The 16,477-nt window shown below is 39.5% G+C and overlaps 1 protein-coding gene across 2 annotated transcripts in view; it reads left to right on the top strand.

Annotated features, from left to right (window-relative positions):
* Positions 1 to 16,477, top strand: part of ARHGEF37 (Rho guanine nucleotide exchange factor 37) — a 63,837-nt gene that overhangs the window by 33,922 nt on the left and 13,438 nt on the right. For both annotated transcript variants that reach the window (XM_081318598.1, XM_081318597.1), the window contains exons 5-11: positions 529 to 676; positions 3,044 to 3,243; positions 4,616 to 4,746; positions 6,642 to 6,746; positions 14,320 to 14,430; positions 14,857 to 15,186; positions 15,429 to 15,557. In XM_081318598.1, the coding sequence (XP_081174724.1) occupies positions 529 to 676; positions 3,044 to 3,243; positions 4,616 to 4,746; positions 6,642 to 6,746; positions 14,320 to 14,430; positions 14,857 to 15,186; positions 15,429 to 15,557 (1,154 nt within the window). The remainder of the gene's footprint in view (positions 1 to 528; positions 677 to 3,043; positions 3,244 to 4,615; positions 4,747 to 6,641; positions 6,747 to 14,319; positions 14,431 to 14,856; positions 15,187 to 15,428; positions 15,558 to 16,477) is intronic.

The following is a 16,477-nucleotide window of genomic DNA, read 5'->3' as shown; positions in this document are numbered from 1 at the left end:
CATGTTCAAGGACCTGGGGGTGATAGCGAAGTGATAGCTTCTTAATTTCATAATTAGCCAGCTATACAGTGGTACCTTGATACTTACGGCTTTGAAACTCATCAGATTTGGTACTTAATACATGTTGATGTGAAAATTTTGCCCCAGTATTCATTGTTTGTTTGGTACTCAATGCACAAGCTAGACCTTGTCAGTACCGGCTGCATTGTGATTCACTATGTTATTCTTTATGGGAAAAATGTGTTTGGTGCTAATCATTTTAGCTTCTCATCAGGCCCCCCAGAACCAGTTAACAATGAATACTGAGGTACCACTGTACTTCAAATGTATACACTATTTATCAGCCTGAAAGTTATTCCTGTATTTATATACTTACATATAACTGCATATATACATATACTCATACTTGCACGGAAATGAGGCTAATTAATAAGACCTAAGAACAATTTGATGCATTGATGCTTTTCAACATACAATACATGTCTTGGGAATCTTCATTTTGACTGTTTTACAATTTTATTGTGACAGGCACTTTATTTCAAGAACTCAAAGCAGAAATGGAGAATGTCTATAAAATTTATTGTGGAGACTATGACCAAGCTCTTTTACTGTTGGATATTTATAGTAAGGAGCCAAGATTGCAAAAAGAAATTATGGAAACCTTGACTATTACTGTGTAAGTATACTTTATGATGGTGGCAATCATACAACCCATATTTTTTTTAGTATGTTAACCTTTTTACTTTTCAAGAAATACAGCCCTGGGTTTAATGAGGCAATGACATCAGTCACTGGTAGGAAGCATCTGTGCCCTTTGGGTCACTTCATCCCTTCAGCTTGCTGAAACAAATACTTGAATAAGGGAGCATAGCTGTGAGAGATGACAGCTCTTTTTTCCCCCAAATGAATCACAGCACACATCCAAACCAGAGGGTGTAAATCTGCCATGGTCCACACAAATCAGTAGGGTGTGAAGCAAGTCAGCTAATGCCAATTGTATCTGATTTTGAACATAGAGGGGTTTTTTTGCTAAGTATGAATCATGTTTAAAAGCAGAGGAAGAAGTTGATCTGCAAACAGAAACCACTGGGTTACTATTGGATTGTATTAATTTCCTGCAATTGTGATGCTCCATGAATTTATGGAAAGATTCAAAACTTATTCTTGTCCTTCACCAAATTCCATGTCATCAGATAAGATGGCCATTGGGCCAAATGAGTCTTTAAAGGGATTAACATGCTTGTTGGGCTACTAATAAAAAGGCATTGTGCAAACTGCACCATATTTTCTTCTTTAGTGGATATTATTTTTCATGGAAGGTACGATGCAAAAAATGGCATCTATTAATGCTCTGTGAGCAAAACAAAGCTACTGAATTTTATAAGCCATTCCCCAAAAGCTATTGAAGACAGTTTTGTGGTGACACTGAATCATTATGTCCAGACGGAGGGTATCACAGAATACCAGAAGCATGGTGGCTCAGTTGCTTAATAATGCCGAAAATGGTCTCCGTTCCAATGGCTCAAGTCCTAGCACTGCAGGGCGGGGTGAGCTCCTATCTCTTGCCTCAGCTTCTGTCTACCTAACAGTTTGAAAGCATGTTCTAAGCAAGTAGATAAATAGTTACCACTCAGCGGGTGGGGGGAGTGAGTTGTGGCGCCCATTTACAAAGTGGCCCCAGGAAAGGGAGGGAGCCTTGGATGATGCTATTGGAAGAGCTGCTTGTCTTTATTTTCAGTGCAAAGCCAACTTACTTCCTGTGAAGCACCTTGGGAAGTGTGCGAGCCTGTCTTACAACAGAGCTGGTAAATTGGCAGCCAAACTACTATTTTGCAATGGTCTCCTGGCTAATGTAGCAACACCCTAGGATAACAACAACCTTTCCTCCACTACTACTGACTAGAGCCCAGCTGTAGGAAAAACCCTTCAAACTTAACAGAGCAGAATCCTTCCATCAGGCCTGTGTTGTTAATCATGGCAAATGTGTAATCGTCAAACATGGTGGCGAATTGCCCGTGTTCCAGGCAATGACATGGTCATAGTGAACCATTGGGTTTTAAAGATTAAATACCTTAGCTTTATTGGAAATCAAGCATAACAATTGGAGGTGGATTATTAGGTGGATATAGCAGATACTTTGGAATGTTATGAAAGGAGGATGGCTATTGTATTCGGTTCACGGATTTTGTTTTGTTTTGGGGCTTTTTTTGTGGGCTCAAATAAAAAAACAATCAGTTTGACATAGTGCAGGGGTAGGCAACCTTGGCTCTTTTATGACTCGTGGACTTCAACTCCCAGAATTCCTGAGCCAGCCATGCTGGCTCAGGACTTCTGGGAGTTGAAGTCCACGAGTCATAAAAAAACCAAGGTTGCCTACCCCTGACATAGTGGAAAGAATATTGGACTAGAAACTGGGAGATGGGATTTCTAGTCTTCTTTTTAGGCAAGGGAGCCAATCGAATGACTGTGTTGGGCACATTTTCTCACCCCAGTCTACCTTATCGTAGTGGGGGAAAGAATTATTATGTACATTATCTTGAGTTGGACAAAAAAAATGAGATGCAAATCAAATAACTGTATGCAGATGTAAAATGCAAATCCTGCCTCCCTGTTAAATACATATGAAATGTTCAGCTTCCCATTTGGGAAGGCTGGAACATTTTAAAGCCGCTTTACATCCTGATATTTATTAATTTAGGAGCTTTAGTGGACACCCATTGTAAAACAACTCTGGGTGGCTTACATAAAATTAAAAAACAAGAAAGGAAACGAGGAAAACCAGTAAGAAAATCCCTGCATCTACACAAACCCGCTGCCTCTAACAGAAATATCCCCTATAGGGCTCCATAATCTGGGAGAAAAGCCAGATTTTGAAAGCTTCCTGCAACATTGGATCTCTAGGCAGGGAGCGGGAGGGATCTTTTTCCAGAGAATAAGCTCCATGATAGAGAAAGTATGCTTTCTGGGTGCCAATAGATGGCACTGTTTGCTTGAGGGGACCCAACATGCTCCGATTGATATCCATTATGCATTTCTTGGTCAGGCCTCACATTGGTGCTTCAAACCTGAGCTTCTTCCTGGTGATGCCAGTGCAACGAATCACAAAATATCCACTGTTGTTGCAGAAGATTGTAGAAAACACTTCGGATACTGACAGTGGCTATGGAGCCCTGCAGGCTGCAGCCTCCACTATGACAGATGTCAATGCCAATATCAATGAATATAAAAGGCGGAAGGAAATAGGTAAGGGAGATAGATCTTTCTGGCTACGTCTACTGCAGAATGCCAGGAACCTTCAACTTCCAATAGCACTCAATCCCCCTACGATAATTTCTCTGAAAATTGCCAAGCGATATATCTGGAGTGGGTCAAGTGAATCAGACTACAGTATGTGGAATGTTTGGTGTATTTTTGCAGGACTTTGTGATCTATTTTCCTTGAGTTTACCTAGGGATATTGAAAGTTTAATAATGGCAAACAAAAACAAAGGGAAAGCACTTTTAAAAATGTGATTCTAACATCATTTCCACCTTGGCACAGCAAGTGGTTTCCTGAGTCAGCATTTGCAATGTAGGAAATTAATCAGCTACAACTCACTTATAGCTCTGGCTCTAAAGCACAATGATCAACATTATTCATATACAGATGTTTTCTGCTGCACTTCCAAACATGCAAACAATGGAGAAGTCGCTTTGGAAAGAAAAGATACATTTGAAGGCATAATTCTGCTTGGGGAGAGTTGACCCGTCAGGCCTCAGGAATATGCATTAGTGAATTGGAACCAGCCATTAATGAGCTTAGCTTCAAAGCTGAACTAAAACTGAACAGGAAACAGATCAGCTTGCAAGATGATATAACAGGGGTCTTCAAACTCGGCCCTATTATGATTCATGGACTTCAACTCCCAGAATTCCTCAGCCAGCATGCCTGGCTGAGGAGTTCCGGGAGTTGAAGTCCATGAGACATAAGAGGGCAGAGTTTGAAGACCTGTGTGATATAAGGTCATAATGTAGCAATCTGTAGGTTTGTCTTGTCAGAATTGTTTGCATAATTATAGCAGAGCCTTCCCAGTACAGTAGATGTGTTGGACAACAGTTCCCATAGTTCTCAACCAGGGTGCTGTCCCAAAAGTGATAGAAGTGATAGTTCTGATAGAAGAGAATATTTGTAGCTCAGGGTTAACCTTGGGGGCCCTTGATGCTCTCTGACCTTGGTTGTTTTCTTGCAGACATTTCATTATCTGACTAGGTAACCCCATCAATGCCAGCATCAGTCTAGCACAGATGATGTTACTTAACTGGGTAATGAAAAGTCTGCAAGAAAATAACCAAGCTATGGTTCACTAAATTTGGGGATTCTTAGGGAAGGAAAATCTGTTATATACTCTTTTTTTAGCTGAAGAGTCAGTGGCTACAAGGCAGCCTCTTCAGCCTATATTTGATTGCTTTTTTTAGTTTGTTGTTAATGAGTGTATCCAAGTGTATCAAAGTTAAATTTTCCCAAGTTATTCTTGTTCTTACATCTACTTCATTAAATTGCCAGAAAATTTTCCTCCTGCCTTATATAACTTGTTCCGTTACATTTCTCACTTTCTCCTCTTTTGGACTGAGAACAGCAGATAAATATAATAAGGCTGGGTATCTGACTCTGCGAGAACGTCTGGCCCGCATCAATACCCACTCCATTGCCAAGAAGACTGCACGGTTGAGCCGCCTCTTCATGCATGAAGCTGGAATTGTGACCAAAGTAAGTATATGTCATTTTGCCCTATGTCCTGGTACTGAATGCTCTGCACTGATCTGGAATGCTAAAGAAGAACGGAGAGAGTTTTATAAACAGAATAGTTATAAAGACTGAGTATTCTAGGAAATGAAAACCCTCTGTCTCATCCATGGTTTCCATTCCACTCAACTGAATTCACCCCAATGCCCTCAAGATGCCCTCAGGCTGCTTCAGGGCTATCATACTGCAGTCTTTAAGAGTTCATGTGCTTTATTTGTGGATCATGACATATTTTGGGAGGAGATCACATAACAGCTTCTGCTTGTGACCTGGCTGAGGATGATTCTTTCACATGTAATGATAGGAGTAGTAATTTATGTAGTGCTGTAAGCATGCCGAGCATTTTCCACTCCTCATTACATCCCTAATTGAGACATTGGGCTTAGCACTAGTTCCTGTTTGTAGAAGATAAAGTATTATGACCCTGCTTAAAATTAGCTTATCTCTGATGGCATTGGGAAGCCTGTGTGGAAATATCTATTGGAGTAATATTCCTTAACTCTCAACTTAACTGCCTCAGGGTAGTGAAATGAACCTGAAAAAAAAATTCAAGAAATGAAGCAAATTTAGTGAAATCAGCTTTTCGTACTGAAATAAATTTCCTTCAATCCTGTCTTTTCTCTTTGCATAGCAATTTTCCAGTGATTTGTCTCTTGCCTCTTCCAAGATCCAATAAGAGTACAGTATATGCTTGCATTAGACCTTCCTGTTGATCCAGAGTGTGCATTTATCAGAAATAATATAATTTCCAGGAACTCCAGAGATGGCAAATATTTGCTTTGCATACCATACTCACCTATTCATTTGCAACATAAATGTATAATTATTGATAGAAATTAAAAAGCCTCTGATCTCTCCCCTCCCCTCCCTTCCTTTTAACAACCTTTTGATCTGGAGTCAGAGAAACCCTGTCTCCATTCATAAAATACAATGATTCCTTAAATTCAATAGAAAGCTGATAGGCAGCTTGAAATCAATCAACATTTAAAAGGCATGGGAATTTTAACATCTATGCCCATGTTCTTTACACCATGTGACTGGTCAGGAACTTTTCTGATAGGGAGATAACAAGCAAAGTATTTTCTCTAACCATAAAAGCCATGTGTCACATTTGTGTTTCCTACTTCGGTCATAACACCATATATCTCACTTGCATGTCTTTCACAAAGGGTTCAAAATGATATGAAGATCTTACTGATGGGCAGTGGTGAGATGCAAATACCTGAACAACTGGTTCTCTTATTGGATGCAGGCCTGGGCCTCCGAGACCTAGAATGGACTTCTGGAAGTGGCATCCATGCACTTCCGGTGGGCTGTTCTATGCCGGGGAGGCCTCCTTGTGGCTTCCAAGGCCTAGAACAGACTTCCGGAAGTGGTATCCATGCACTGGGAGGCCTCCTCCAGGCCTCCGAGGCCTAGACTGGACTTCCGGAAGCAGTGTGCATTCAGCCGATTCTCTGAACTCAACAAAATTTAGCTACCGGTTCTGCTGAACTGGTGCAAACCGGTTGAATCCCACCACTGCTGATAGGTCAGTCTGTGGCTAATTGCTCCAAAAGTAAACCTTGTATTATTTTGGGAACAATAAAGATAGAGACCTCCTTTTCAAGCAGCCAGCCTCCATGTCTTGATTCTAGGGATGCTTTCGCTTCCCCAGGGAGGTTGCTAATGCTCTCTTTTCCCGGCTTAGAAGAAAGGAACCCAGGGAAATTCTCCGAACAGTGTGATTGACATTCACAGAAGAAATCCATATTCACTGGTGGCATTCTATTTTCTTTTGTATCATTGCTCAGTACTGATCTTTTACTACCTGTAAATTGTCTTCTGACAAAATGTAACTTCTTTTCTTTGATTTTTAGACAGAAGATAAAGAGTTTGATAAACTGGAAGAAAAGTTTCAGTCATTGGCATCAGCTATAATTGATCTGAAAGAGAATGTGGCCTGCTTTCTGGACAACACAGAGGTAACATTTTTGTATCTAATGTTCAATCAAGCTCATGAAATCAGAGCACCCTGCAGAAACTTGACTAGAGGTTTTTGCGGTTGACAAGCCAACATTGTCTCTATTAATGTTTCTGAGATTGCTTTGAATCATGACTGATTAGAAGTCCATGGTATTCAGTTTTAAAGCTGTTAGTAAGAAAATAGTTACCTTGATCCAATATGTCTATTTTTCCAAGATGGGAAGCTGCTGGGGTCTATTTAAGAAAGTCTATGTGGTAAACAAGTACCTGACCAACCAAAATGTATCTGCTAGTTTTTACTTTAGGCACTAATTATACTGACATATATGTCATTTAACTCTTGTAAGTAATCAATGGTGGGATTCAGCCAGTTTGCACCAGTTCAGCAGAACCGGTAGCTAATGTTTTGTTGCCCAGGTCCAGAATGGACTTCTGGAAGCGGCATTCACACAGAGAACCCGTTGTTCACATATTTGAATCCTCCCACTGGAAGTAATCTATATTTTCCATCTGTATACATGCATTATTTTTCTGTCAATACACTCTGAATGTGTGGGACAGGATATGTATTCACGAAGGAGCAGCTCAAAATGCAAACTTTCCCCAGTCTAAAAAGGGAACCCTAGTCTGAACCTAACAAAAATTTCTTTAAAGTTAATGGACTTTAAGTGGGCTCACAACCAAGCTTTCATGATTCCCAGCTGCAAATGAAATGAGGTTCAGAAAACCAAGTAACCTTAGCCATCTGTCACCTGTTACTATCATTCCTCCTCTTTCAGGGAATTGACCTTGGAGAACTCAAAAGAGGGGAGTGGACAAAAAAGAAGGAACAGTACATTAGCTGGGCTTCTAAGTGAACATTCAGAAGGAAAATTGCTAGGGATTTTTAAATGCTCGAACAGAACTCCGGAAGCATGTCGACATATGGTGCTGCAGGCAGGATTAGTTTGAAAGAAAATATATTTTTTTTTAAAAAAATAGATCTTCAACAATGCCCACAGAACTGTGACATTAGAGGTGCTAAAAGAGACTTGTGGCCCCGAACTAAAACAAAATAAAACTCTCCCCCTTTCATGGAGCATAATACCAGTAAGAATAAGCAAGTGGAGGAGGAGGGAGGGGAAACCCAACAGATTCTTCCAGAAAGGATACACAATATTTTCCGGGCTGATAGACATGGTCAGCCAGGGGCTGCATTCCAGAAAAAAATACCGAGTGGTGCCAGAACAAAAGCTAAATTAGATGTCACTTACACGTAATTAAATATAAGTAATATGATTACTTTCCAATCATGTATTTAATCATTGCTCCCATCTGTCACATTAAAAGCTAGTGCCATGCCAAATATCCCCCCCCCCGCTTTAAAATTACTGTACCCTTTTTTTGGGAAGGGGATATAGAAGCAGAGAGCTAACAGAAGTGGGATAAAAGGAGATGTTGCTTGACTTTGGTGGTGAGAATTTTTCCCCTTCTTTTTTTCTTTCTTTTAAAAAACTTTTATAGCCCTTCTTTCCGTGCTTCAGTATTTTTACAATGCTATGGTCAGGTGATCATTGTAAGAAGAAGATACCGTAGAAGGAGAGTCCTTACACTACTTTAAGTCTAGGTGTGAGTCTTTTTAAGGAAAAAAACAGATATTGGCTACCTACAGTATAAACCATGTTAATGTGACTCCTTAATTCATCCTTCTTTCGCATGAAATAATGACTTCCACAAATGACTGGCCTGGCACTACTGTAAAATTTCAGGTTAGCAGATGCAAGGGACTTTGACTTTAAGGGACAAAATTCTACTATGATTTAGTCCAGGGCTTTTCAACCTTTTCACCCATTGTACCACTTTTATGATATGGCAACATCCAAGTACCATCAGTCGCCTACCAAGGTGTCAAAAACTTGAGAAAAAAAAAAAAGGGAAAAAGTGATGAAGTACAGGTAGTCCTCGACTTACAACAGTTCACTTAGTGACTGTTCGATGTTACAATGGCACTGAAAAAAGTGTCCCCCAAGCCACAGCCGAGCAAGACACCTGCCTGCTCACCCGGCGGCACTCTTCCTCCTGTCCAAGGTTTTCATTGTTGTGAGCATTTCTGTTGAGGATTGGCAGTGGGGGTGGGGTGGGGGGTGTTTGGTTTTTATTCCCCCCGTCTGCTGGGTAGTTGAAGCAGGTTTTGGTCACTTCACATAACCCTGGGACACTGTGACCACCATAAATATGAATCAGTTGCCAAGCATCTGAATGTAAATCATAAGACCCTGGAGATGCTGCAACATTCCAGCTGATCGGTGCTTCTTCTGGGCTCAGAAGTGCCAGGATCAGTGCCCAGCTCCAGCTGGAGCCTGGCGCTGATCCTGGTGCTTCCACTGAGTCTTAGCCCCAACGAAGCGCTGATCCTGGCGCTTTCGCTGAGCCCTGGTAGCCCTGCAGCTCCAGCCATCTCTCACTCAGGCTTGTGCGCTGCTGCCACTGGTTCAGCTCATTCCCCTCCCCCGCTACCACTTTTCTAGGATGGTCACGTACCACCTGCCAGGTGCCAATTTACCACAGGTGATACCCGTACCACTGGTTGAAAAGCCCTGATTTAGTCAATTTACATAATGAAGGTATTGTATAATACATTGACAAAAATATGGTATTTTATTTTGTTTGTGTGATCTCACAGATTACATTAATCAGTCTGATGACGTACCCTCCAATTTACTGGATGTTTATGAATAACAGAGACACCCTTTTCCCACATAGTCCATTAAAATAAGATTTCTCTATTTAGAAACCTGTTTAGAATTGTAATTTGATACCAACAAGATTTTCAGCAACACATGCAGTCTTGATGCAACTTGTCATTCTCCTCTGCTCTACAGTGTAACTATAAAAAGACCAATTCCTGTCTAGTTCAGTTTTTGATTCCCAAAGAGTCCGGTCAGCTTTCTCAGTAGAGGTCATAGTAAGACATTACAACATTAGCCTTTTCCTGCTTTTTCTCTACAGTAGTTCAAGGAGATACTTTCTCTTATTCCAAATACTTTAAGAACCACGGCCACACATTTCTGTTATGAATTTGAGGATTTCCTTTTTAAAGTGGGAAAATCTGTTGTCCACTGCAATGTTCATGAGGAACCATTTGCTGAATAAATATTTTCCTCTGTCAGTGCTAATCTCCTGCCAAAACCTATAGTGAATTTAGAGGAAGGGAAATTACCAGTTGGTTGGTAAGACGTAAAATACTTCCCTAAAATACAATGAGAATTAATTCTGAATACTGTAATAACAAAACTATCTGAACCTTAAGCTATAAAAGGGCTCAATCAATGCAGGTAAAGTTAATTCTTGGACACAATTGCAGTGCCTCTGATATTATGAGGTGGTACATTCAAATAATTCTTCAGATTATGAAGTGGACTGGAGTGGACTTTAATGGATTGAAATCTATGCCATGTGCACAAATAGTGGGTTTTAGTAGTAACACGTGTGAATTTTTAGAACTGATTCTTGTTTGATGCTCGTGGTATTATAAGTACAAATAGTGAAATGACAGCAGAAAATGGTGACACAGGCAAATTTTTATAGCACAACACTTTTGAAATGACAGCCTGGCAGATCTTTAGCCAAGATTTTAATCTTACTTGCCATTTCCAAATGTTCAATTTATATCTGTTCGTGGGCTGCTCATCCAAAATTTAAAGGTAACAGAATGGAGTAATATTCTTGTATCCAAAGGTGTTTTTTCCCCAAAAGGCAACTGGACATTCTTGCGGTTTTTTTTCTTTGAAAATCTTGGATGAAGAGCAAAAACTTTTCAAAGGGAAAAAAACCCAAGAAAGTCCAGGTGCCTTTTGAAAAAAACCCCACACCTTTGGGACAACCATGACCTGGTTGATTTAGAATCTCCATAGACAAAGAGAGAAGTGATACTTTTTTTGCAACAATTAAGCTAACCCCATCCTTTAAGTTTTTAATGTGGAAGCAAATCTTAGAAAGGGAACATATTATTTTTTTATTTTATTTTTTATTTTAATCCCATTTATATCCCGCCCTTCTCCGAAGACTCAGGGCGGCTTACAATCTAAAGCACAAACCAATGTGCTTAGCAATAGCCTTCATTCTATGTATATGCCTGCTTATTAGGGCTTTCGCCCCCCCCCCCAGCGGCATTATTACAAAGTCAGCTTATTGCCCCCAACAATCTGGGTCCTCAATATATTAGCATATATTGAAGTGTGCCTGAGCATTGGATTGTCTATTGCTTCCTTTTTACATTCAGAAACTGTGGAAACCAACCGAGCAGCATCAGAAGAATAGAGTATTTTTTATTTTGTCTTTCCAATACCAAAACTGGAAGTAATGTGTTCAAAAAAGTTAATAGCTTTGGTAATGTGTTCAAAATTGTTAATAGCATTTTCTGTTGAAATTAAGTATGCTGAACATCCTTCAGTTTAATATTTGGGGAACATTTAAATTAAATGTCCAGGAACAAATCATAATTCCAGCAATGGGACTAAGTGAGAAGACAGAAGAAAGAAAAATTCCAAAACTTTTGGTGCATCACATGGCAGGTAGGATATTAGGAGTGTAGTATAACCAGTGCTTTTTTTCTAAAAAAAAAAAAGGTGCCAGAATTCAGAGGTGCTGTCACTGGGAGCGATGCCGGTGTCTTGCTATGGCGTCACCGCCTGTCCTTTGCACCCCCGCCCCTGCGGCTCAGAGCCACATGCTGCGGGGATTCCCCTCCCCATAGCCTCCGTGGGGATTCCCCTCCCTGCAGTTGCCAAGCCACGGCCCATGCTGAGCCCTCACCCAGAGATGCTCCGAACCCTGACCCAGAGCTGTGCTCCTCGTGGCAGTGGTCTCCGGCACCAAACAGCTGATGGCCTCCGGCACCGGCACTCTTTCTTTCCTTCCCAAAAATTGTGTTAATGAGTCCTCTCTAAGCTCTGCTGATCAGCTTGTCCTGGATTGTTTTGCCGCAAAACGGAACGGTTTGCAAGTTGCAGTTGAGACAGCCCATCTCATTTTAGATATATCACATATAATTGAAGATTGTAATTAGTTGCGTGTGCACGTTCAGCAAGTGTGATGTATTTGTGCTGGCATTTCTAGGCCTCTTTCCAACCACATCCAGAAAAATTTGTAACAAACATTGGAATTCTCAAGGCCATGTTTGGTATTTCCCAGCAATCTGTTACTGGAAGGAAAAAGCAATCCCTGCTGCATTACTGATCCCAGAGAAGCATTTGCATGTATGCAGGTATCCTTAGGGTGCCATAGTTATGGATGAGAAATATTGGTTGCAAAGTTGGCATTTCTGGATGTAATACAGATATTTTGGACTTATTTTTGTTTCTTTGCATGTTTGATATTTTTAAAAAGGCATATGCTACTGACTACACTTATGCACAAATGTAACATCTTTTGCTGGGATACATGACCACTACTTGTCCAGAATTGGAAAAGTGAAATATTGTGACTGAACAAAATTTTAATGTACAGATAATACCACCAGAAATTATTTTAGCCTTTTTAATAAATGTTGTTATTAATGTTAAGCTCACCATGGAAAACATCATATATTGTTATGTATATACTAGGTTAATTATTTAAAGACTGAAGTGCAACATAACTAGATTCTAAATAATCTATTTTTCAAAATATACAACAGTCCAAACCGTAAAAGTAAAGTCCAAATTAAGAATATTTCATTCTTAAGAATTGTTTAATTTAAAGTGGTTTAGTTGTAATAGATGGTTATAGATTCAAAATAGTTTTCAAGAGTATTTACAAAAGATACTATTGTTTTTTCTAGCATCAGCTAAATTAGACATATTACATTGAGAAATATGTTTCTCATTTCTTTCCTGTTACCTTTATTGATTTCATTGCAGAGATGTTAACATAGGAAATAGATTATTTTGTTATCTAATTTTACCTTCCAAAAGACAGAAGCAGATGAAAAATGTGAGGTTCTTTCCTGTTGGCTTTTTTGAATTAGCTGTTTTAGATTCTAAAAGTTTAGTTCCTAAAGAAGCAACCTTGTAAATAATTTTAAAGTCCTCCTCTAGTGCAGGGTAGGCAACCTTGGCTCTTTTATGACTCAAGGACTTCAACTCCCAGAATTTCTGAGCCATCATGGCTCAGCTTGGAAACCTCTCTCTTTACCCTCAGTGTGGCTGGCTCAGGATTTCTGGGAGTTGAAGTCCACGAGTCATAAAAAAGAGCCAAGATTGCCTAGCCCTGCAATAGGCTTAGGAAAGCCAATAGAGGGAGCTTTTTTTTGCAAAAAAAAAAGGTGCCGGAACACAGTTCTGAGCGTTCTATGAGAAAAAAAGCCCTGAGTATAACTATCCCCTTACTTCTGAATTGGAAGGAATAATTGTGCAGTCCCCAAGCCTCTATTGTAGGCCATTAAATGTGGGGAACCCGGGAGGAATATTAAAAATGTGAGGAGGGGGAAGTGGAAAAATAACATGGTAGCACGAGCTCTTCTCTAAAATGTAACCACCCAGCAAAGTAAAAGAAATATACGCTCAGCAGCCACAGATGCTCCTCAGAAAAAGATGTCATACACAATTGGTAAGAAAATTCTCTCAGAGAGAGCATTTCCTCATCAGGAATCCGCATGAGATTTCAGATCTGATGCAACAATATTGCAAATTCCTCTTAGGCAACCCAGCTTCGAAATGTGAAACTAGGAGGCACATTTTAAACATTTAGATTATAGCTTTTTTAAAAAAATAAAATGCAATTTAAATAGAACTTAAAAGACATCTGACATTTTTTTTTAGATGATGGGGAGATGTCAGCTGTTCAAGTAAGGTAGGCCAAGAAACAGACACTAAAGGAATTTTACCGATGCTATTTGCTAAATTCTTTGTTGGGGGTTCATTAACAGAATCTTGAAAGCCTATAGAGAAACTGTAATGTATTGGGCCTTTTTCACTTGCCAATTCTACCAGTTTCACCATCCATTCTTCCATTGTACGTATTTGTAAGCCCTTCCACCTTTGAGCACATAAAGTCTTGCTTCCATTATCATATGGAAAAATAAAGTTCCAGAAGATGTTTCCACTTGTTTATCCATTAAGCCCAAAAGAAAAGTCTCTAATTTCAGTTGTATATTTACTTTTAAAACCATCTGCATCAAAATACATCTTTGATCCTAATATTTTTGTTGTAGGTCCACCAAGGATGGAAAAATGTACACTCAGTTTGATTACATTTCCGACAAATATTTGACATTTGCTTTTATATATTTTTGACAATTTCTCTGTCATGTACCAACAATACATCATTTTATAAACTTTCTTCAAGATTAAAATTCAATGTAAATTTCAACCTTTTCTTCCACATAGTCTCCCTTTAATCTAACTATATATTGTATCCATAATTCATGCAAGTTTAATAACTCCTGAAAAACACCGCTTTTCAATAAATAATAATGGCATTTCTGAATAACCATAAGTGTTTTAAACTGGATTTTCTGAGTGACTAGAAGAGCCCGATTTCGCCTATATCACTGGATATGTTCCCCATAAAACCATGTTTTTAGGTTGTCAGATTCATTTCTTTATCTTTTAGGTGTTCCTTAGTTTTAAACCACACGAGGATGAACTGGATGTAGAAACGTACGTTACCCAACCATATTATTCCCTTGCAAAAAGGCTTCACAGCACCATCTTTCCTGTCTATGTAAGTATTATTTCATTTCTAATTTGCCAAATTTGGGAAGAGGGAAGGATCAGATTGATTCATTTTAGCCTTGCCCTCACACATTTTCAGGCAAACTGGTACTTTGGGAGTTGCAGTCTCAGCGTATCTGAAGACCATAATGACGATAAACCATTGTGAGATACAGTGCAGGGTTTTTTCAAAGAAGAAATCTTCAACTTACTCAATGAGCCAATTTCTGAGAAATGGAGCATAATGTCATATGCTCCAAAATTTCAAAGCGGGTTCTTTGAGATTTTTCTAGTGTACCTAAGATTTCTCTAAATATTAGGCGCATAGCAATGAGGCGCACCAGAGATCCTCAGCCCAAAAGCTTCTGATCTTTCACTTCAGAACAGAGCAAAAGTGGTCAAAATTTGAGAAAAGTCTGCCTCTCTTCCTTTACAGAAGCAAAGGCTTGAGCACCTGGTATATAAGCCACTGTGCAACTTGTCGGAGACTCTGAGAGGACCCCACAAACTGATCAAGAAGCGCTCGGACAAGCTGCTTGACTATGAGGAGTATGAGGAGAAGAGGAATGAGACGGGCAGTGTGACCTATGAGGAGGAGGCTGTCATGAATTCCTATCTTGGCATTAACTCCTTGCTTGTATCTGAGCTTCCTACATTCAACCAGGTGGCCCTGAAGTGGCTGGCCTGCATACTGTGTTCTTTTGTGACTCTTCAGAGGGATCTGGCCAAGCAAGTCCTCCAAGAGGCAGAAGGGGAGATTGTCCAGGTAAGAGCAAAAAAAACGGATGAGGTGATTTCTATTTGATTGTTTTCCCCTGGATGCAACCAAAAGGCATATCCTTGAAGAAAAAAAATGTAGCATTTCCTTGAAAACACAGGGCTGATGTGCAGCCTGTTATGAATAGTATAAATGGCAGGAGAGCCACTACAAAGTTCAGGCATCTTAGGAGAGTAACTGTTTTACACATACTATTTTTCAGTCATTTAATTCTAGGCTTACTCTTACAGCTGCCCCATAGACATCTCTCTGCAACTGAATTTTGGAAAATGGTAATGAGTACTTTAAAACAGGCTGAAGATCAGTTGTCCTTTCTCCAGAAGAAGTTTGACACTGTTTTGCCAAACCCCGTTGCGCAGGTATGATGTTACTGGAAAAGCAAGAAGGTGTGTGCTTACTCATGCACAATTTCCTCAACTGACTCTTGGCTAGTTAATTCACAAATATCTGACATGGGCATGGGAAAAGCAAATGCTAATTCTAAGTGAATTCAAATGCTAATTCCAAGTGAATTCTGGTTCTTTTCTAGTAATATTCTGTGATATTTGGATGCTTGGATTGTCTTGTGTATAAACTTGGTTTTTGAGTGCTAGGGAAGTGAATAATTCAAAGACTTGCTCACTTGTGTTAGGACCATTTGCTTTACTCCTTTGTGAAGTACTCAAGATGAGACTTAGTTTATGATGTCACATTTTTCATTAAGGCACTTAGATATCTTTACTAAGCAACCTCTTTGTGCATTGTATGCATTTTAGGAGAAAAGCGTATAAACCCTTTTAAGAACTATCTCTTTTTTTTTTGAGTCATTGACCCATACATGCTGTATATAGATGTTATTTCTGCAGCGGATGGTGGCTTTAGTATAAATTGTAGGCCAGTGGATGGTTTTGTAACAATTTCTGACTCAAGAGATTTAGTTACTAGTAATCCCGAAACAATCTCAGCGCCAGTAGAAGCATAAGGAAGGATAAAGCAGATAATCTTAGTCGGTTGATTTTGGAGTATCATTAAATGACTTGCCATTAAAGAAATTACTGGCCATGTTGCTTAAACTTTATAATTTGAGAATTGTACACATAAAACATCTGGACAGATTCTAGATATTTACATCCCCAGCAATGGAAGGGTAACAAGTAGACAGTTATTATGCTTTTTGCATTTTTTATTTAATTTAGGCATGTTATATTTAGCCTACTGACAATTTGCAGAGTAGTTGACCTTAGATCAGTCTGATGGTTGGAAAGGCTGTAGCGCTAAGATTCAGCAACAGCTGTCTCAA

This window comes from Vipera berus, assembly GCF_964194415.1.
Source record: "Vipera berus genome assembly, chromosome: 2".
Classification (NCBI taxonomy): Eukaryota; Metazoa; Chordata; class Lepidosauria; order Squamata; family Viperidae; genus Vipera; species Vipera berus.
Note: the sequence above shows the minus strand (reverse complement) of the source record. Positions and strands in the feature narration are given on the sequence as shown.